At 39.9% G+C, this 22,500-nt stretch overlaps 1 protein-coding gene across 1 annotated transcript in view; it reads right to left on the bottom strand.

Moving 5' to 3' along the window:
- Window positions 1–22,500, bottom strand: part of LOC128621104 (neurobeachin-like) — a 129,433-nt gene that overhangs the window by 52,063 nt on the left and 54,870 nt on the right. Inside the window, exons 7-8 of the mRNA XM_053646593.1 lie at window positions 9,905–10,042; window positions 6,191–6,310 (exon numbers count right to left, since the gene is read on the bottom strand). Coding sequence (XP_053502568.1) covers window positions 6,191–6,310; window positions 9,905–10,042 — 258 coding nt within the window. The remainder of the gene's footprint in view (window positions 1–6,190; window positions 6,311–9,904; window positions 10,043–22,500) is intronic.

Below are 22,500 nucleotides of genomic sequence, written 5' to 3'. Positions count from 1 at the left end.
CGTTTCTTTAAATTTGTCCTGAAGCTACAAAGCTTTATCTTCACCGTAAATGCTATATTCTAAATCCTCATATACTTGAAGTCTCTTATTTTTTATTTTAATAAACAGGCCCAGGTTATCTAAAATGACTGTAAAGTTATGATCATATTAACTGGTAAAGCTGTGAAGAGTGTTGCACCTATTTTTATTTATTTTTTTAACTCAACACAATATTTTTAAAGAGAAACAATAGCCCATTACTTACTAATTTCATTTCAAAAAGGAATTATTTTTATCATTAGCGTAGCTTATAGCATTCAGGAACAATTCCGTTTTCGAACTTTAGCGGCCTGGTAAAACGTATTATAAAAGTAGCCATTGTGTGAGCATATGTGATAAACGTCTGTGAAATCTGTGCTCAGACCTTCTGCTGATTCTCTGAGTAACGTTACACTCAGCGTTAAGGTAACGCCATACTGAGATCGGACAGTGTCCCTAAAATAAATTTAAAAAAAGTCCGCACGTAAGTGAAGAACTGGATGTGTTTGGAGGCATCTTGTATTTTATTAAGAGTAATCTAAGAATCAGCGACAAAGTGTGTAGCAAGGTTCAACAGAGCAGAAACTAAGCAAGGTGAGACATGGAACAGGTGAACACATTAGGATAGTTAACCAGCGTCCTGACAGGGAGCGAGACATAGACTTAAACTAAAACAAACGCACATGGAATAAACTCAAAATATAATAACTACATAACATTTTTTTTTTTTTTTAGTTAAACTACACACACTGAGATGTTTATTTTACTTCATTTATTTTAATTAAACAATATAGGTGAGATGTTTCCGATACACGTTAGCTACATTAGCACCATAGCTCCAGTGCGAAATAAAAGAAGCACGTCTTGGCTGATGGATTCCTGTAAATGTCTGGTATAAACCGTTTGCCTGTTGCTTCATGGGTCGCACTGAATGTTAGAAAATAAAGGCGTAGCGACTTCACCTGGGTCATTCCACATGACTCGGTAGAACTGATGAGGTTCCTCAGATGTGAAACATCTTTCGATTTATAACAGAAGTTCATAAATGCATTAAATGCAAAAGCGATACATTGATGATGAAGCAGAGATGAGGGGTTAAAGCAGTCTGACTGTCACTGCGGTGTCTTTATAATGACCTCAGCTTATAACATGTTCATAAGAGATCTATTACACAATTAATAACATTCCTCATAGGCCATGTATTAAGCAATGCATGTACTGAGGCTTTATTTATATTTTTAAATGGCGCGCACACTTTCAATAATAAGAATAATAATAGGAATAATTGTGTGTGTGTGAATAATAAGAACACTTGAAATCATTTTAAATATTATTCCATGGGGTTAAGTGAGTATTTTTCGCACGCTTTTAATTCAATTTTCAAGATCCATGCATTTTATTGCGGGCCAGACAGTTGTTCATTCGGATTAATCAATTCGATTTTTTTTTTATTATTTTTTTTATTATTTTTTTTTTTTTTACAAATAAACAAACAAAAAAAACAAAAACAAAAACTTCCCGGCTTATCAATATTTGAAACAGCATGAAAATGTTCTTAAAATAAATAAATAAATAAATAAATAAATACAATAGAACGAAGTTTACACGCTAGTTTGTATAAATTTGTATAAAAGGGTTTTTTAAAAAATATTTACCAACAGTACACAAGTGTTTTTAACCAGATTTTAAGCCCGAATAAATATCATCTAAAAATCCTCTAATAAGATCACTTATAATTTTGCTTGTTACTTCTTCATCAGTGGTGTACACATGGATTTCACCCAGTGTTTCACCCGGGTAATCATTAATAAGCATTAAAATATTTGTTTTGTTTTGGCTTTTGAATAAGAGGATGCTATTATAAAGCCACAGCAGAATTCTGAATCTCAGCACACTTTCAGCACACTACACACCTTCAGTCAATAAAACTTCAACTTCATTTAACCCACAAGGGTCCACAGAAACTGCCACATTCCAACCCTCGGTCATATCCCTCCACAAATTACCCAGAAACCCCTGTGAGCGCATGTGGAGCATGTGCACACGAGGAATTTGGCCTCTTCCCTTTTAATGTCATTCTGAAGCACTTGCTTTTGAAGAGCATTTAAGATCTTCTCCAAACAAGCGAATCTGTCAAAAAACGTTTGAACGTGTGTGTGTGTGTGTGTGTGTGTGTGTGTACATATAGATGTAGCTTTATTGACAAAATTCACAAAAATAACTACAACCTAACTACCTAAATATTTTCCTCCACTGAATGCTAATGGTCACCATATGGTCTGAAAGCCCAGTGCATTCACAGTGACACAAATCACGGATTTAGAAAGGCAATGCTGTGGCAGTTTCAGAGTCTTAAACGTCACCCAAAGGACCCCAGACAAAGTTGGATGGAGAAGTCAATCTGTCACCCTGCTGGACATTCTGCGGTGAGAGCTGGTTGATCGGAGCTGAGCTCTGAGCTGTTCCGAGTTCTCTGGCCTGCTCCACCAGGCGGCCATTAAACCCGCTACAGCCTCGTAATGGGCTGACGAGTCAATCACACTCCGCCGCTACCTCTCCACGGTGCTAACGTCCAAATGCCGCCCACATCTGCAACTGTCACACACTCCACACCTTCAGGCAGACCTGTTTTTTAAGAGAATATTGAGAAATTCCTGCATTTTTTTTTTTTTCTATTCAAGAAAATGCTTTCCCATTCTCTTGTTTCTCTCCTGGTCTCATCTGCTAGCCAAGTTAATGGCAGATGGATGCAATTTTGGATTTTTTTTTTTCTTTCCTTTTTTTTTCTTTAGATGAGGTCATTTTTTGGATCATACTATTGGGAATACAGTGTTAGGTTTGAAGAGGAAGCGCTTTCTAGCTCTCTCGTTTCCTCCTTCTATATCTCTATCTGTTCTTTTCTCTCTCTTTGTTTAATGGCAGATAGAAAGGGTGCTCTAACATTAGCTGCTCACTCTTTGGTGAAAAGAGTGTGCAGGGTTTAAAGACAGGCTGAGCATGTATGTGTACTGGGTCATTTGCTCTTTTAGGGAGGTCGCCCCTGTTAAGCCAGCTTTCTCTGACAGCTTGTACTCATTACTGGAAGAACGGGGTAATGGAGGGGGTCGGGGACAGACACAGAGGACAAGAGACTCAGAAACACGCTTCCCTTTAATCAGGCTGGATGACTACATTGTTAGAAGAAAAAAAAAAGAGCTTGTCAAGGGTTCTTCGGATTGTTGTGTGGGTCCTTCGTTTTCAAAAACGGTTCTAATTGGAACCATTTCTGATTGAGAAGTTCCTCGGTTGTCTGGTTTTTCATCTTACGTTAAAGGAGTTCCCAGAGGAGTTCCCATCTTACGTTAAAGGAGTTCCCAGAGTGACAACCAAAGTATCCTTAAGGGTTCAACATTTGGCTTCCTTTTATAAGAGTGCCCTTAGCAGTAATCTTCCAGAGGACAATGGGTATTTCCACATGCTTGTTCTTCGAGGGTTCTCTGGCACACTGATAGTTCAACTTTTCTAAATGAGTCTAAATAGTTCTCAATAGTTCAGGCCCTCTCTGATTGGGAACCCTAATTTGTTGGAAAGTTCTACACAGAACTGCGAAGAGATTCCCCAAAAGGGATTTATTTTTAAAACGCCTCTGATAAGCACAGTATGTGTGAGTCGGACCCGATGATAAATTGAAGGAAATAGAACGAAATTGTGATGAATTTGCAAGCGTGAGAGCATTTTGGGTCCGTTATATTTGACACGTATTAGAAAGGGGTCGAAGTGAAAACTGATTTAGAAAGCAACCAAGTTAGAACCATTTGGAAAGCCAGAAACGTTTGAAGAGCTTAAAAGAGTTATTTGGTTTGTCCCTTAACAGCTGAGGTGTTTCCTTATGAGAAATGGAGCTAAGTAGAAACATTTTAGTATATATCCAAGATGAACCCTTTTAGGAAGGTAATATCTTATGCAAAGAACCTGTGGAAAAACCTTTGAAGGGGTTCTTATATATCTTGGAGGAACACTCAAAAGTTCTATGTAATATCCCACAATAGTGGGTTTCCTTTCCAGAAAAGTAAAATCCATTTGAAAATGTCGAACCATTAGGGATCCTTGAGGACTGTATAATATATTAGGTGATGTGCAGTTTGCCATAATTCTCCAGAAGATAAAGCAGCACAATATCCATTGGCAAAATAAATAAATAAATAAATAATAAAGATCCCATTTACCCTCATTCCATCCCTATCATTATTAACAATTAACCATTTTACATCCGATACCTATATAGAGTATATACAGAAAGGGATCCAGGTAGAACAACAGTGAACACATGTAGGATGCTAAAACCTTACCCAAATACCCTTTGGAAAACCCTTGAAGATTGTGGCATCTTGAAAGAGTTCTTTGCTTTGTCCCTTTGGAGGAACCCCAGGAAACTAAAGAGGAGGAAATATCTATGTAGTATCCTACGCCCGGTGCTTTTCCTTTTCTACCCCCATTCCAATTTGAAAAGCTTTTTGAGAAGCGTTAACTAACCATGCAGAAAACTACGGAAAACACGTTTCTCTTCGTTTTCTTGCTCTAACAAGAGCACATACTGTATGGGGCGATCTCTATTTGTAGCCAGCTCCGCTGTGTAAAATGCTATCTGTTCAGACACCCAAATGGTGCCCGTATTTGTTAACAGGGCTGATGTTCCACCAGCATCCTGCCTGAGTGTGTGTTTCGCCTGTACTCTGCATCGTAGCTTGTTGTTCCTCTGTCTCATGGGCCCATAAACCATGGCTTTACATAAAAAGACTACATTTGAAATAGCTTTTGTCATTAATGCTTTAGTAATTGCCCGGGGTGAAGCTAACGTGACGCGGGGTGTGCTGGAAAAGTCTGACACTTTTAGGTCAGCACGAGCGTGGTGTGTTCCTCTGTATGCTGTGGAGCGAAGAATCGGAGGAGGAGGAACAGGGCCAGGCTCTCCCTGCTGTTAAAAGATTGGTTCAGCTCAACGAGTTTTGCAGAATGCTTTCTTTTAACAGGCCTTGGGCATGGAGTGAAATGAGGCTCATGTTATTAAACAGTGTGAATTACATATTGGGACATGTTTAGGAGCGAGTGCTGCTGAGAGCGTTAATAATTTAGACAGTGAGTAAGAGGCGGAAGGCATGTCACTGCAGATTATGAGGTGCGTTTAGGAGATATTTAAATACAAAAGGAGAACTTTTAGCTCATAGTTCATTGGGAAAGGAATTTACGCAATGTTCACACTCACGATGAATAGAGTCGATCAGCCAAGACATGTTTCGTGTCACAATATTAAAAGGGAGAGCAAAAAAATATACACAAATTAGTAAATAAACAGGTCATTAAATAAATGCATAAGTAAGTAAATAAATAATATTACCTTATTGAGCCTTTCAGCATTAGGTCTCATGACAGGCATACAACTATTACATGCACAAGAAGGAACACACTCGGAGGTTGCTTTTTTTTTTTTTTTTTGGTCCAAAATCATGCACTTTCTCTTCTGATTAGCATTTTAAAGAGAAAAGCTGCACGTACTGTTAGCCAGCGCTTTAATTCAAACCACACAAAACGTATGGTTCGGTCATTTGTGCCTTCATGTAATTTGTGCTTTGATTGGACGACGTTCGCTCGGTTTATTTACTTCTCGTTTCTCCGAAAGCATTTTGCGAAATCAGCGATCGCGGTCGTAATCCATCTCGTTTGTATTTCAGCTGCCGCTGATGTGTTATAGTTGTAGAGGTCAGAGAACAGGAAGGAACAAGCAAACAAGCTTAATCTGTAAACGTAACACTAAAAAAAAAAAAAAAAAAAAAAAAAAAAAAAAGCTGAAACGAGTATAAATAGACAGATTCATCGAGATCTAAACGCAAAACAGATGAAGAGAATCAGATAACAAACCAATGACAGAAAAGGGGTGGAGACAGGACAAGGGATCGAATTAAAGCATGTTTAAAAAAAAAAAAAAAAAAAAAAGAACACATGCACATGCAGTGCTCACTGTGGTGTTCCGCATGTTGGGCGCCACGATGCGGTGTCTGATGCTGGTAAGTTTCTCGACATACTGAAATACTAAAAGGTACATACTGGAGTCTGGATCTACCAGCAATTCTTAGAGGTTATAGTCTTCCAACTGGTTTGTATGATCAGTGCGTTATGCTCGAGTGCTCTGTCTCACCTTCACATCTGAGGTGTCACGCTGGCAGTGCCTCCACGACCGCGTGATCCCAGAGAAAGTACGGTTAGGGTGATGGAACTTGTTGCCATTGGTGCTGAGAAAGAAGGTCGTAAAGGGTTCCTGGATTTAAAAATACAACACAAAGAACTTGTCACACATTTCTGTTAACACCTTTCATTAGCAAGAAATGTTTATTCCCGACGCGAAAACCACAACGTTCTGCAGCAGGAGCCAGGCTGTGGAGTAACGGCCGCATCGCATTACACGGGATCGCCACGTGATCCGTCTCCTGCCGAGCTTGGCTGATAATTAAGCACTTGCTTCGACAAATCTGCATTTTTCAAAGGAACTAATATCATTCCGCTACATAAACACTGGCAAAGTGAAATCCAAATTCATTTCTATGGTAATTTGACGCAATCGCATGATTGAGCGCTCCAGGAAGCTCGAGGAAATGTTCCGTTTGCATAAACATCTCAATGTGGAGGACATATCTGTCAGATTATGGAGAGTTAGTGGAGGGTTTTTTCTTCTTCTCCCTTTCTCCTCTCATTTATACCCACGGTGCCTGAGGCAGAATTAATTACTGAATGTGGCCTGTTGAGGAGCAGAGCTCTGCCTCTAATTGGCTCATATTCGCCATCATCAGCCGGAGCTGGAGTGACACGGCGAGGGAGGAGGAGGCAGCCGGGGGAGAGATGATGGCGTCTGCATTTTCATTCAAGCCGAGCTTAACAGCTGTCACAGTACACTTTCTCCAAATCATCATCATCAACTCTATACATTCTACTGGCACAGCCAATTACAGCCATTTCATTCGTAATATCTATGAAATTAAGCGTGCGCAGCTTTTTTAATTGCGAACATATTTCAGCGAGGAATTGTAAGCTTATTTGGTTGGCTTTGTATTGATAGTTTAATGTCGACCGCAAGTGTCTGTCCTATAGTACAATAATAAAAACAAATCTGATGTAACAACCAGGAAGTGTTTTTATTTTAACAGGTACAAAATACAAATTAAATTAACATATTGAACATGATAAAATTATATGTATCTCTCTCTCTCTCTCTCTCTCTCTCTCTCTCTCTCTATATATATATATAGAGAGAGAGAGAGAGAGAGAGAGAGAGAGAGAGAGAGAGTCATTCCATGATTGGGGTGCCATTTTGTCCCACTAATGTTACATTTACAAATCTGTAGGTAAAATAAAGATCAATTTAAACATTTAAAACATGTTAAGACATTTTAAACACAGGTAAATGTTCTTCACATCTCCATATATATATATATATATATATATATATATATATATATATATATATATATGTGTGGAGAGAGGGAGAGAGAGAGAGAGAGCAATGAAGCATCCTTTTCCATGAGTCATCAATTATCAGTTATGATGAATACATTTTAGTTCACTCAGTTCTGTCAACGTGAACAAGCCCTCCCATATGAAATATCTGGAACATCAGTTCAACACATCCAAATTTCCTGAGGATCATGAAACTAAAATTGTAGTCTAAAAGTAAATCACTGAGCAAATGACTGGAGAAAAGTGTCCACCCTGACGTCAGTAGATCGTGAGTTGAAATCTAGGAAGCAGACCTGGCCGTGCTCTCTGGGTGGGAGGGATGTTATCAACCACAGTGACACTAGCCAATCATGGCTGTCTGTGAGCTCATGTATGTGAGGGCAGACACGCCCCTCCACATCCCCCACCCACCACCCAAGCACTGTGATCATAACCCCAACTGCACTATGGTCACTTTAACACGATCATGGCCTGGGACTGACCTACCAATCTAAGTCTAACCAGTAGTATCCCTCTACCTGTATTATTATTATTACATCACTATGTGCAGGAACTAAATAAATAAGAAATATTCCCTTTTTATCTGACTTGTTTAATTTAACTGACTTGTGATTCTGTGTAGGCCTACCTTGTGGTATTGATGTCTGTATTTATTGTCCGTATTTGCTGTTGTCATTTAGTCCTTCTCAATCTCTGCTACATGCTAGTTTCCTGAAGGAACTGTCGTTCATTTTTACCCGTTTCCATGCGACGTGCTAAAAACGACAATAAAGCGGACTTTGACCTTCTTTCCGACGGTATTGCGCTGCCTTGTAATGTAGCGCGAGCAGCGATTCGAGAAGAAGTGTTTTGCCGGCTTCGCTAGCCCAGGTCAGTAGCTGTTGTGTGATAGTGGAGAGTTAGCTGGGAGCTAGGAATTGGCAGGAAAAAATGGCTAAATCATTAGAAATCATTCAAATGTCCTTAATGTTCTCATACCGTTAGCATGGCTGCGAGTTAACAGCATGTTGTGTCTACGCTAGCAATGCTAATTCTATGCAACCCTGTTACTTTCAGCACTGTTACCCACTTCAAGAGCAAAATGCAGACAGTATCAGCAAAGCAACCTTGCAAAAATTTAAATTGTTTCCTGAGGGGGGGGTTAACACTTTTTAAAAAAAAAATATTTAAAGGCAGTGCAGTTGTAGAATCACTCTAATAGTACCAAGTACCAAGACAATTGAACGAAAACAGCAAGCATTCTTGTTATACACATCCCCCTCTTCCAGGTCAAATGAGGACAAGAGAGAGAAGCCGTGATTGGCATGTGTTTCTCAGGACTTTCCGCACTGTCTGATAGCCATGAAGCTAACACGCAGCAGCCTGTAAATCATTAGCGCTCACACATATGCTAGTTTAGTGGGCTGTGAAAGCCCGGCCTTCTCGAGCAGAACCCAAAACTGGCCCGACTGAGATGTTGAGTTTGACTTACGCTCTGTTGTGTGTGAGGCGGCTGACATGCGGTGCGATCGACTATCAAAGCCATTCTCGTTCAAAAGTCTCGGGTTTGGCCTGGCGTATTAAAAATGTTGCAGGCGAAACAGATGATGCTTAAACAAACGGCATATTGTGATCGTTTTACAAACGCAACGATGCTGGAATTCTTCGCCGAACGTTCGTGATTGGTGGCTTTCCATGATCAAAGTTCCAAAGCAAAGTTGTCTTCTATGAGATCACATACACTGGCAAGATCAAACGGGTGAAAATGAACTCCAGTTATGGGACTGAACAGATTATACACTCCAGCATGTGTTTCCTGGGTTTAAACAAAATTATGCTAATCCCTACAACTGACACCAATATACGTAAATGATATACATTTGTTTAGATGCAAAAAAAAACCCAACAATATTATATTTGGGAATTATGTCCAAGAGGAGAACAAAAGTAGGCCCTTTGTAGGACACCATGTTGTGCTTTTTAATGCCCAGAAGAATCTCCATTAATTCTAGCATAAAGAGAAGATTATCATTATTATTATTAGTTGTAGTAGTAATAGTACACTATTTGCCAAAAGTACGTGGACGACCCTCCTTATGATGGGATTCAGGTGTTTCGGCCACATCCGGGTGCATAAAATCAAGCAACGAGCCATGCAACCTCCATAGGCTGTAATGGGTCCTACTGAAGCACTCAGCGAATTTAAGCATGGCACTGTCATCGGATGCCAGGCCTTCTCATCCAACATCAGAGCCTGACCTCACAAATGCTCTTTTGAATGAATGGACACAAATTCTCACAAATCTTGGAGTGGAATGGGATGCCCAACAAGCTCATATAGGTGTGATGGTCAGGTGTCCACATATTTCTGGATATATAGTGTAGTAGTAGTAGTAGGAGGGGTAGATGAAGCAGGGCTTACTATTCGGATGAGCCAGTGAAGGGTGGCGGCTGCCGATGAGTAGTGGGTGGAGTAGTGGCAGGATGGAGCCTCGTCATCCCACACTTCATAGCGCTCGGCATAAAACACGGCACGCTTTGGGTTCAGTGCTCCTATTGGCTGAAAAAAAAAAAGTCATAATATTACTTACATCACAATGCCACGTACTTTTATTAACGTACTTATAAGAATGATATATCCGGGCTGGTTGCACAGTCGCAGGATATAAACTGCTTATCATTATATTTATCAATAGTAACATTTGATAAAAACCACATTGTTACACAATGTGAACTAGATCTATTCATGCTTTAAACCTGACTACTGCTCATTTACACACTATTGGGAAAAAAAAATCATGTATTATAGATTATATTAGTAGTCAGTAACCCATACAGAAACACCTTTATTACCGTTCCTTCAGATTCATAACCATGTGTATAGCTTGATTGGTTTACATCACTACCCATAAAACCTTTATTAGAATGAATAAGCATCCTTAGATGCCATGGACTAACCATTTGCAATGTGAAGGTATTTTCAAAACAATACTTTTGAGCATTGTTCATGATATAATGGACCACGCAGCCTTGTTTAAAGCACTTCAGATGCATAACTCTCTTACCCAAAAAGGTTTTAATATTCAATGAATTAATCATGAATGATTTATTTAATACTTCACGTAATTATTAATATTATTAATAATAAAAACATGTGAACATCATCTATTAATGGTTTATGAACATGTTATAAGATGACATCACATCACATTCTCCTTTTCTACTACTACTACTACTAATAATAATAATAATAATAATAATAATAATAATAGGGTCTATTTATGTATTTGTTTGTTTGTTTGTTTTCTGGATAAAATATTCTCCAGAGAAGTGCACTGGGAGCAAACATCCCTCCTGCTCCAGGTTTGACCTTTAAAACCTCAGTTTTGACATTTAACCCAAACAAAATGTTATATCTGAGCTCTTACACTGATAAAAGCATGTATTTGTTTAGCGTGCACACTCTCTGTTCATAGAACAGACTGCAAACCATCTCATAAAAACATCTGATGCGAACGCTTCATCCTCTATAATGCTGTGCCGAGGGTGGATACAGTGCATGAGAAATGTGTGTGTGCGCGTGTGTGTGTGTGTGTGTGTGTGTACGAGCAGTATAGTCCTGAATGTTTGATGGGCGAGACTTTGCAGAGCTCCATTAGCTGCTGTTCTGGATTCAGCGCTGTGCTCTGTCTGTCACACCCTATTACACTCTCCGTCCTCAACCCTCAAATATTATCTGCGGATATGGTTTGTGTACGCCACACAAACCTAAGATTTGGACGTACGCTTTAAACATGGTCCGTGCCAGAAACAATATGCACTCGTACACACACACACATACATCCGAGTGTGTTTGTAGCAATCTAAGAGGCTCCTGTTGAAGGTTGCAGGTAATCTGGCCTGTCTTAACCTCGTCTGACCCGATTTACGCCACGTACACCGGCGCTGGTCTTCCTCTGCAGTTAAGCCCCTTCACATACTCCTGCACAATGTCCAGAGTAAACATCCACACTGGCATGTATTCAGCTGAGCTGGGTAAGGACACAGATGGTGATAAACCTGTCTGCACACAACGTAAACAGTTTGCAGCGGACACAAGCGGTGAGAAACGCAACCACCGAATAGAATCCAGCTCTGTATTTTAGCATAAAAACGCACAGTGATGTGTATTTCTTGGACGTGAAATGGTTTTTATTATCAACGTAATGACCCGCGGTCTCTTAACCTTCAGCCTGATATGAAAGCCAATAGCTTTAAATGTCATGAGGTTTCTCCTTCGCCTAGCTTCTACAGTCCAGGCTCATATATCAGTTTGCTTAATTTGACCTGATTTTGGCTCTACAGACAAGCCTAATTAAACAGTCGTCCAAAATTGATCATGATAACAGCCAGGTTTATTCACTGCGTTTGGCTCATTGCTGGGATTCGGAAAAGTTGCTGTAAAACACTCGTATATTAAACCAACTGAGCCAATTAAGACGTTTACAAGTAGGACATGACCAGCGTTAGACTGCACAGACAACAGAACAAACATCCGACTTGGTATTTAATGTTTACTCGTGATTTTGGTGGACGTTAGCCGACGATAGCTATTTTCAAGCTCAACATTTAAAGAAACACATCCCCATCTCCCTCCAGAAGAGAGTTGGATGTTAGTTGTTTGCTTTTTTTCCCTCCCTCCTGTTTATAGATCCCTGGGTATTAGTTAGTTAACTTTTTTTTTTTTTTCGACCAGTAGAAATTGCAGCTTAGCAGCAAAAACCTACTGATGTTGTTATTGTTTTTCAAGAACTTATAATAGCATCACCTTCTTCTTCTTCTTCTTCTTCTCTCGCTCTCACTCTTTATTTATATAGAAAAAAGCAATTTTTTCAACCCCATTTAATTATGGTTAAATCAAATATAGATTAATTCATAGATTTATCCCTCTGGTGCAACCTATGCAGAGTGCTTCAACAGACAGTTTTACTTTCAGACCTGTTTAGAAACTGGAACCACTAAAGGTTCCCAGAAACCCCTCAATGAACTGTTTGGGTTTGTGTTTTTTTGTTTGTTTGTTTGTTTGTTTTTTTGTCAAAAACTTGTATATTGCATTAATGATATTTGTCCGTTTTTATACATTTTTTTTTAATTATATAAGCTGCAGGTTTATATGAGAAAAGCAATATCAGATAAAAGAGCTGCTTTATTGTATAAAATATCAACTAGATTATTTTCCAAAATTGACGTTGCAGTTTTCAACATGGCAGTAGAAGACTATAGGGAGAAAAAAATTGGAAGAAGAAAAAAAAAAAAGAGTATTGGGAATACTGTACACAATTAGAAAACAAATGGTTCGTAAGGATTTGTTGGATAATTACGAGCTCCTAAAGGAGATCCTCTAGGAACATCTTCTGATAGGGAAATACTCTGTTAAGGGTTTTATATACTGTAGAAGCTTTAATAATGACACACCTGAAGAACTTGAAAAACTAGGATTTTAAAGTTAAATATTTTCCCATAAAAATCGAAATCTACAACCCTTAAGGGTTCTCCGGTTTTCCCTTCTCTGTCGGAAGGTTCTACGGTATGTGGAACTTTAAAATGGAGGGTGGGTTACCAGTTCATCTGCTTTAGTAGGGGAAAAAACCTTGAACTAGCCAAAGAATCCAAAGAGCTTAATGGTTCTGTGTTCGTTCCAGGAAGAAAAAAAAAAAACCCCAAGCACCTCCAAAAAGCTGCTACTGAACCCATGAGCGAGTTGCTTAATATTCAAATGCTGAGCTTTGCATCACTTTGGATAACCGAGTATAATAAATGAAATCATGGTTCATTTAAAATATTTGAGGTCGATAAAATCAACTCACGGGCCGGACGCCGACCTTAAGACCACATCGTGGGTGACAGGATGATCGAAGCTGACAAAAAAATTACTTTCGAATGAATGCACGCCTATAACCTTCCTTTAAACACCGACGTCCGTTCATAGTCGAGCTCATTTTGGCAGGCAGGATCTTGGCATTTTTAATATGGTGTGATATGTGCCGAGAAGTAAAGCTCTGTTTATATTGTACATCATTAGGAAAGAAATGTTCCTCAAGGGCTTGTTGGATAATTAAGAGTTCCTAAAGGAGTTCCTCTAGGAACATTCTCTAATACAGGTGAATATAATTAAGAATTCTTAAAGGAGTTCTTTTAGGAACATTCTCTGATAAGGAAATCCTCTGTTAAGGGTTTTACACGGAAGTTTTGGAGTTGACTTTTTCCTTTACTGCAAAAGTAAAGTAAGGCATCGTTTAGAAACCATGCTTAACCAGGAGCTGCCACAATGCAGCTATTCAATTTACTTCCTCCAGAGTTATACAGTATAGCCCTTGTGAATACTCCATTAAAAAATCCTTTAGAGCAGGACAAATTGGTTCCCAAGGCTTTTCAGTCACCTACGCTAGCTACAGCTGGAACGTGGGCAGTCAATATTAATATACTCAATGTCAGGGAGCGTGAGGAAGCAAGTCCTGAGGGACGATCGATAGTTCCTCCGGCTCTGCGAAGTAGCGGCGTGTAGCTGCTATGTTCATGAATTAGCATGGAGGATAAGCCACTGCGAGACAATAAGTGGCCAGAAACCTAATGGAAGCTGTAAGAAAACTCTCGGAGCGAGTGACATCACCAGTGGAATGATTAAAAAAAGGACGTGAATGCCAGAGGGAAGAAATTCGGAGACACCAAATGGTAACACGATGGAGAAAAGAAACACGCTTTAATATGGAACAAGTTTCCACATGTTTCTGTGACTCCCACCTTCACATCCTCCCCTTTCTGTCCTCTCTCCCACTCTTTTCCTCCCTTTTTAATGATCATCCTCACTAGAGTTCGCACAACTGGCCTGGACGATAGAGGAGTTTATGGAGATCTGCTCAGATTAATGGGCTGATAATGAGCTGCCATGTGATGGCCAGAACCAAGCCTGATAGGGCAGGCAGCCACAGGAAGTCTCGCACTCTGTAAAAAGTTGCATGGTGGAACCAGTCAAAAGCGCAAGATGAGTCCAGATCATTGGAAATGTAAGATCCACTTAACTGAGAAAATATTGTTTGGCATGAAAGAGAGTGCATGCCAAGTTCAGCTAAGCTGTTGGAGAAGTTAAGACCATGTGGAGCAAAGAGGTTAAACATGTTTTCCAGTGGAAGTGAAGCGAGGGTACATTGGAGCGATCTCTTTAAAGGAATAGTTCGGCCAAAAAATGTCATTTGCACAATTTTCCACTTATCCGGAAAACATCAGGTCGGCCAAGATATGTTTGGTGACTGAACTCTTTAGATTTGTACTGAGCTGTGAGGGAAAAGTTGCTATACATCATACGGGATGAACCACTATAACGTTCTACTAGTTAACCAGTAAGTAGTTCAACGAAATAGTACACTGGTCATTTTCCCAAGCAAAAACTGATTAAATCACTAATCACTGTTTTTTTTTTTTTTTTTTAATTGTTATTATTTTATTAACGTGGCTAATCCTGATAAATAACAAGTTCCTTAACTTCCTTACCCGAGCTGTAGCAGAGCTGAAATCGTTGATTCTGAAACGGAGAGCACGCAGCATGGAAGCTCATGTCCATCAGCCGAGCTCTCGTTACAGCTAAATGCCCGGCCTTCCTTGGACGGAGGATTCTATGTTCTATTCTATTTTCCGGTCCTCTATCTGTAAACTACCTGATGTTGATAGTGTTGCTTATGCGGGAATTTACTGTGCCACAGTGCAAGAATTTCATGCTTTAAAGAACAGCAAAATGACCCGTGGGAGTAGGCGGGATTAGTCGGAAGTCTTCGGGAGCAGGAAGACAGTCCCCTATGCACTTTATACAAAGTGATATCAAAGTGATAGACCTTCCACGAGAGTAAAATGGGAAGAAGAAAAAAGAAAAGAAAAAAAAAGACTTTTCCCAGCATAGTCTTATACAGTTGACTATAGAACTGGCTTCATACCGTCTGAAACACTTTCGGACTATCAAAATACATTCAGCTGCCATCTGCTATTATCATATCACTGCCTTGCCGTTTTTCCTACTTTCCTGACTAGTCCACAGCTCGGCACAGCAGTGACTACTGAATATGTAATCGGACTAGTCTATGTAACCCCTCCTATTAAAATAAATAGTCCTAGTTATTAGTTTGGCATCATGGGAACTACATATCTGAAACATAATACGCTCTGAAATGACTTTGTTTGGCTCAGTAACATCATTTACTTGCAAATGAAATGGGAGTTGATCCAAACAGCATCTAACTTTGCACCACACCTCCTACCCGGGCCTTATACTTGCTTTGATACCAAACTGTACACTCAAGAAGAAAGATATTCCGCTTTAAAATGGCTGCTATACTGTTTATACTGAGATAAGCTTTCTTTACTTGTCAGCAAAAATAGCGTTGCAGCTTCCTTCAGCATAAAACTAAAGAATCAGACTTCAAAGAGCATGCATATCTTGGCTGATCTTGGCGCTACTTTGCTAGTAAAGACAGAAAAGTCACATTTTGAATCTATAACAGTATACTTTAGCGTTTCATCGGAAGATCAGAGAACATGCCTCCAACCAACCAAAAGTATGGGGGATTCAACCAGCAACCAAAAGTATGGAGGACTCTTAGAGAAACACATTTTATCACTTTCCTTTCAATGTACAATGACGTGCTCAGTGCACTTATCAGAGACAGCAGAGGGACTCGGTGCGTGTAAGCGTTTGGATCTAGATCCTCCGGGGAATGCACCTGGAAGAAGAAAGCGGAATTTTCCAGAAGCCTGGTCGCTCAGCTATCAAGAGGAAACGCACTGTACCAGCTGCTTCATGAAAAAACACAACTTTGCCCAGATGAAAGAGAAAGAGAGAAAATTAGCGAGCGCTTTATTTTACAGCACGGTACATACATAGTATTTCTCAGGGAAGTACGTGGTCATTTCGGGTTCATCATTTGCATATTGGATTGTAGAGAAATATTCGTGGAAGCAGGTTTGAACTTCAATGCAATAATTAATTCAGAATTGAGCCGCTAATAATGCAGTACTAAAGGAAGAATTATTAGCGAACTTGCTGTTAACTACGTGTGCGCGTATACAAGATGGCTGCCGCGTCCGTCCTGCAGTATATCCTGCGGTGTAACCTGCAGTCGTTTGGCGCGTCCATGTGGTTCAATACCAACACAAACACGGTACTATTCTATACTATTTCTAATGGTTTTCCTCTTAGAGTTAGCGTTTGAATTTTTAACTGTTTTAAGGACCAGTCTTCAGGATTTTCTAGATTACTAAATGCTTTTGAACGCACGGTGATGGCTTTTTGATTTGAGACGCAGATCACGGCGACGATCACGACGACAGCAGAACGATTTAAAAAGAAACAGCGTTTCATCGGTCTGTTTAGCATCACCGCGCATGAAATTGCTAAACGTTACAGTTCAACTTGGAAACTAAATGGACACAGATGTTTTGCCTCTGATTTGCCAGCTAGCAGAGGTTGCGTTTAATCCTCCATATATTCATAAGATACGTGAAAAATCATGCTCTCATAGCAAGGTGTGTGCCCGCACGTACGCATGGTGAACGTGACGGATATTTGCATCTTTACAAGTAACACCTGATGCCTTTGTTTTTGTCTCTAGTCAGAACTACTCTCGGAGCTGCTGTTCTAGAAAAGTCAGCGTCTTCTGACCAATCATATTTAAGAATTCAACAGTGCTGTGGTATAATAGGTAGTTACTGTATTGCAATATAAAGTGCTATTGAAAATTATGGAGACAATGATGATGAAATAAAGGGAGCTGTGTTAATTAATTAATTAATTAATTAATTAATTATTATTTTTACAGTATTCTGACAGCTAAAAAGCTAACCATTTTGATTGAAATTATAGTAAAGTATTGAATTTAGGAGAGGCTGAATAAATTACATTGCTTATTCAGAGCTAAAGTTAATTTGGCCTAATTTGCATACTAACTGCATCCTTTATTATTTTCATTCCTGCCCTGTAGCTCCTCTTTATATGAGCTACACTTGACCATAAACAGCTTGGGAACACTAAAAGACGTTCTTTATTGAAAATCAGTAACAAACTGAGCTGTACTTCCTACCTTAATATCCAAAACAGGCTGTTTGACAACAAACCTATTATCATTTATCTCTCATCCCCGCTGACCTCATTAGGCCAGACCTATTCGAATGCTAACGATACATTAGCCATAGCGTGATAATACAATCTCAGTAACCTCATTATCAGACAATTAAAAATCCATTTGCAGTGCAGCGGCTTTGAGATTTAAAGGCTTGTAAAGAATGTCTGAGTATTTCTTAATCCCTCAAATTCTCCATCTCGGGGAAAAGTGCTTGACCTGATGTCTCATAAAACCATTACATAAATAAAAATCCCAGCTCGCAAATTTTATTGAGATGTTAACGATACATAAGGATTTTTTATTTTTTTTTTGTCTGGTGGGATGCAAACCAGCTTGAAAAAGCAAAGCATGAGTCAAACAGTTTTTACTGAAATATTTTTTCAATCGTTGTATGACTTAGGAGCAGAGTGTCTATTTGCCACACAACGCTTACACACCAAAAATGAGTAAAAAGAATGAAACAAACTGAGAAAGCCAGCGACCCGAACAAGGTACTAGCTAGCCACTAGCTCATTAACATACTAGCCAATTTAAGATAATTATTCTATTGCGTCATTAAAACCAATCTAGTGTTTTAAGTACATTTTATACTGTTCGAAATATGTACAAATACGCACTTAATATATTGTAGTAACATGGACATTATATATATATATCACATATTTTAAGTGAAAATTCTGCATTTAATTTAAATACACTGATCCATGAATTCATTTTCTTTCAGTCTGTTCGTTTCAGAAAAGAAAAACCTAGCTAGAGAGGGAGAGACGAGAATAAACACATAAATAAAATTGATCTTATTTCAGACATAATTTCACCTTCAGATTAACTGCTAATCCTAGAGGGTTCACATACTTTTGCCACTCACCGATGTGTAACATTGGATCGTTTTCCTTAATAAATAGATGAGCAAGTATACTAAATTTTGTCTCGTTTGATGTTATCTGCTCATGAGTCACATACAGTAGGTATTTACAGTATAAAGGAGGACGTGCTATTCCGTGCAGACGGTAGCCGTGAGCCGAGGCGGTGCAAACAGGACAATTGATATTACTGGAAGAGTTATCATATGATGCCCTTAGGAGGCAACAGATATTTAGAGACCTGTATGATTATTTATTTATTTATTATTATTTAAAAAAAAAATAAAAATTGGGGAGGATGAATGCTGGCTTATAAAATTGGCTCTGATTGTCATAGCATGTGGTCAATTAAAAATAAAAATGAAAAAATAAAAAATAAAAAAAAGGTTTATGATGGTTTAGCCTCTGAGAACCTCTGTTGATTAGCAGTAATAGTTTTTTGAGCTCACTTATACTGTGCTGGATGGACAACACAGAATTCACCTTCATTATTTCTCGCCATATTTTGGTCTTTTCAGGTGCTGTGATTTTCGCTGTATACGCTGCAAAAGAATATTTTTTATTCTCGTGTCCACGAGTTAAAAGTACTTCAGCTTCCGCCTCAGAGAAATCCTTCTTCCTGCGGCTGTTCAGTAGCCATTGTGCGCTTTCCGCTCTGTAAACATGGCCTTTTTATGGAGGCTTGTGTGCGTCAGCAAAAGCAAATCAGCTGTAGCATGCACATGGCCAGGAATGTACGGACGATGATCAACTTACACACACGAATACGGGGAAAAAAAAAAATCAGCATCTACGAACCTTTTGTAAATCCGGCAAACGTTTTTCGTTTGGTTTGCCTTACATAAACACTGACAAACAACTTTATTCAAAGATTAATGAATAAGACCCAATGTTTTTGCAGCAGTTATTACATAAAAAAGCTCACAGAACAAGCAGAAAGCCTGGAAATGTTCCCAAATTCTCTGGAAAAACCACCGTGCTAACCCGAAACTTATTAGCTAGGTTCCTATTTTGTCAAATCTATCCCTCACAGACTCATGCTACCTCGAGTAGTTTTTGAAACAGGCAGCTACTGAAATGTACTGAGACACCACTCAGCAAAAATCAAGCCAAACTCTCTTACTTTGTGACTAATCGTGTACCTCGTGTACCTCATTACTGTAAAAATGGACTGCTATCTTCAAACCCAATCAGCGTCTGTTGCTGAGCCTCCAGATTTAAGCAGAGCGGTTTGGAGATTAGAGCACAGGATAGTGCATTTAGTCTGTAATATCTGCTCTGCTTTTCCCTGGAGACAAGCATCCAGCATTTCATATTTCAGAGGAAATTACATTAGGGCTCAGCACGATGGCAGCGTCTGTCAGGGAAAGCAGCACTTGTTTTCTCTGGCCTCGTCAGCCAGCGAGAGCAACGTACAGCTTCGGTCTGATCTAATCAAGATCCTGCAAGTCAAAACAAAGCAAACGCTTCTCTCAGACATCGGACATGAGGAAAGAATGGTATGCATTTGTGTCTGTGTGTATGTTGGGTTATTACTAATCTAGATGGGAACAAGCATGGAGGTGGTCATGAAAGAGAATTCTACCACAGCACTGGTAAATTCTTCATTCCAATTGGTTAGAAGATGTTGATTCATTTTCGGCAACCGCAGCTCTGACAGTAGTGCAGCCACAAATCCATCCATTTTCTGTACCGCTTATCCTACACAGGGTTGTTGGGAGCCTGGAGCCGATCCCAGGGGACTCGGAGCACAAGGTGGGGGACACCCTGGATGGGGTGCCAACGTATGTGTATGGACTGGGGGAGGAAATCCGAGTACCAGAAGGAAACCTCCGGAGCACGGGGGGCGGGGGGGTGGGGGGGGGGACATGGAAACTCTATGCACACCATGGACAGGGTGCCAACCCATCGCAGGGCACAAGCACACACTCATTCACACACTACAGACAATCTGGAAATGGCAATCAGCCTACAATGCATGTCGTTGGACTGGGGGAGGAAACCGGAGCACCCGGAGGAAACCCCCGAAAATATATACTCCACTTTGGGGTGATTTCTTAGAAAAAATAAATAAATAAATAAAGCAAATGGGAAGGCTTGAGGAAACTTTAACTTTAATAAACTATATTAAATGCAGCGCTATTTAAGAAAGTCTGAATTTTGTTGTAATAGTTCTGGCAGCAAATAAGCCTGTAATAATGAAATTTCCCCGCTAGCAGACTTGTACAACTGAGATAATTATGTCTGCTGTCTCTCCTCCACTTTCCTATTCACGCCTTCGTGAAAAGTTCAAACGCAGACAAGCCATCTAATTTCCTGTCAAAACCGCACAAAGGAAGTCGAATAACACGGGCTGAAAAGGCGGCGCCGAAACCCGATCGTCTGATTGGCGAGCATTAGCTTGCGCTAATTAACAGCTGCGAGCCGAGCGTTTTCTCTTTTCCATCAGTTGCCCGTCTGTCAAAAAAGGAAATAATCATTAGATTCCAATAAATCCATCTAGCACCTGAACGCCGCTGTCATGCAGAAATGAGCAAGCCTTCGCCTGGAGCCCAGAAACGACCGGACCTGGGTTCTGAGTCACTCTCCTAAACAGGATGGTTGCAGGTATGTGTTGTGGGTGTGGTAGGAGGTTGAATTAAGGTACGCTTCAGTGGCAGGATGTTTCAGTGGCACGAAGCTGCTCGTCACGCAGGCCCTCGGGGACGTTCTCAGCTCCGTGACTGGCAGCTGTTTCCTGCTGGGCGAGTTACAGTGGTTCACGCCGAGCCGCTTGGCATGGAGTTTTTGGATGAGTTAGCATTCCCATGGCAAGTATTTGCATAACGCAACATCAGCGTTTATTACTGTCCTGTCCAGAATACACGCAATGTTGGAACCGATCGGAAAGTGACATGTATGGGGGAAACCGATAAATGTGTGTTTATATTTATAAATACCTAATCGTCCTATAGTTTAAAATTAAGGTTCTATTTGGGACAAAATGACCCCAGATTTCAACCATGGAATATATGTATTATATATTATGGTCTGCACTTATATAGCGCTTTTTTAACCTTAGCAGTTCCAAAGCGCTTTACACTGGTTCTCATTCACCCATTCACACACACACACTCACACACCAATGGTAGCAGAGCTGCCACGCAAGGCGCTAACTTGCCATCGGGAGCAACTTGGGGTTCAGTGTCTTACCCAAGGACACTTCGGTATGTGGAGTCACGTGGGCCGGGAATCGAACCTCCGACCCTACGATTAGTGGACAACCCGCTCTACCACCTGAGCCTAGCCAGCCTAGCCTACCATCTAGCCACAGCCGCCCAACCTGATGCAGGAAACTATCCTCTCTCATCTAACGTTTAGCAACTCATCCCTTTAAAAGCATTTCGTGACGTCCCCTTTAACAAATGCGTAATGCTTCCTTACTGCACTTTATAGCGCGAGATATAAAGAGAGAGCTCCTTTATGGGTTTATTTTCTTCGTCCATGTTCTACGTCTCTTGTTATACGTTCAGAGGACTGAATTATGTCTCCATGTGCGCGATTGTATGTACGTGGTCTGTGTTTTCGGTGTAGTTATTTATCCGGAAACGGACAGTAAAGTTGTCAATCGATCATAAAAGCAATAGAGCATGTGAAAGCAACACATCCAGACTCTACTTGGATCTAAACAGACTAAATGACTTCATGACTGAATATGGATTAAAAATGATTCTGGGTTTCAGGTGGCTACATGAAATACATCTTCGGAAAGGGTTTCATGAGTAGTTTGGGCAAATTTTGATGAGGTACAGAAGCCCTGTTGCTAAACGGCCAGACCTATGACTGGTGTCGAGACTGTTTAACAAAACACAGGATTTTTTTTTTTCCAAAAAGGTTTAGTTTGCTTTTTCTAGTATCACTATCATTACCTAGGAGATCAAACAGCAAATAAATATAAGTGCAAAAACTGAGGAATGTGTGATTATTTTTTCACGCCATTAAGCCATGGAGCTCTGGTGCGTCTTCTGCTT

The sequence above is a fragment of the Ictalurus furcatus genome, chromosome 17 (genome assembly GCF_023375685.1).
Source record: "Ictalurus furcatus strain D&B chromosome 17, Billie_1.0, whole genome shotgun sequence".
In the NCBI taxonomy this organism is placed as follows: domain Eukaryota; kingdom Metazoa; phylum Chordata; class Actinopteri; order Siluriformes; family Ictaluridae; genus Ictalurus; species Ictalurus furcatus.
Note: the sequence above shows the minus strand (reverse complement) of the source record. Positions and strands in the feature narration are given on the sequence as shown.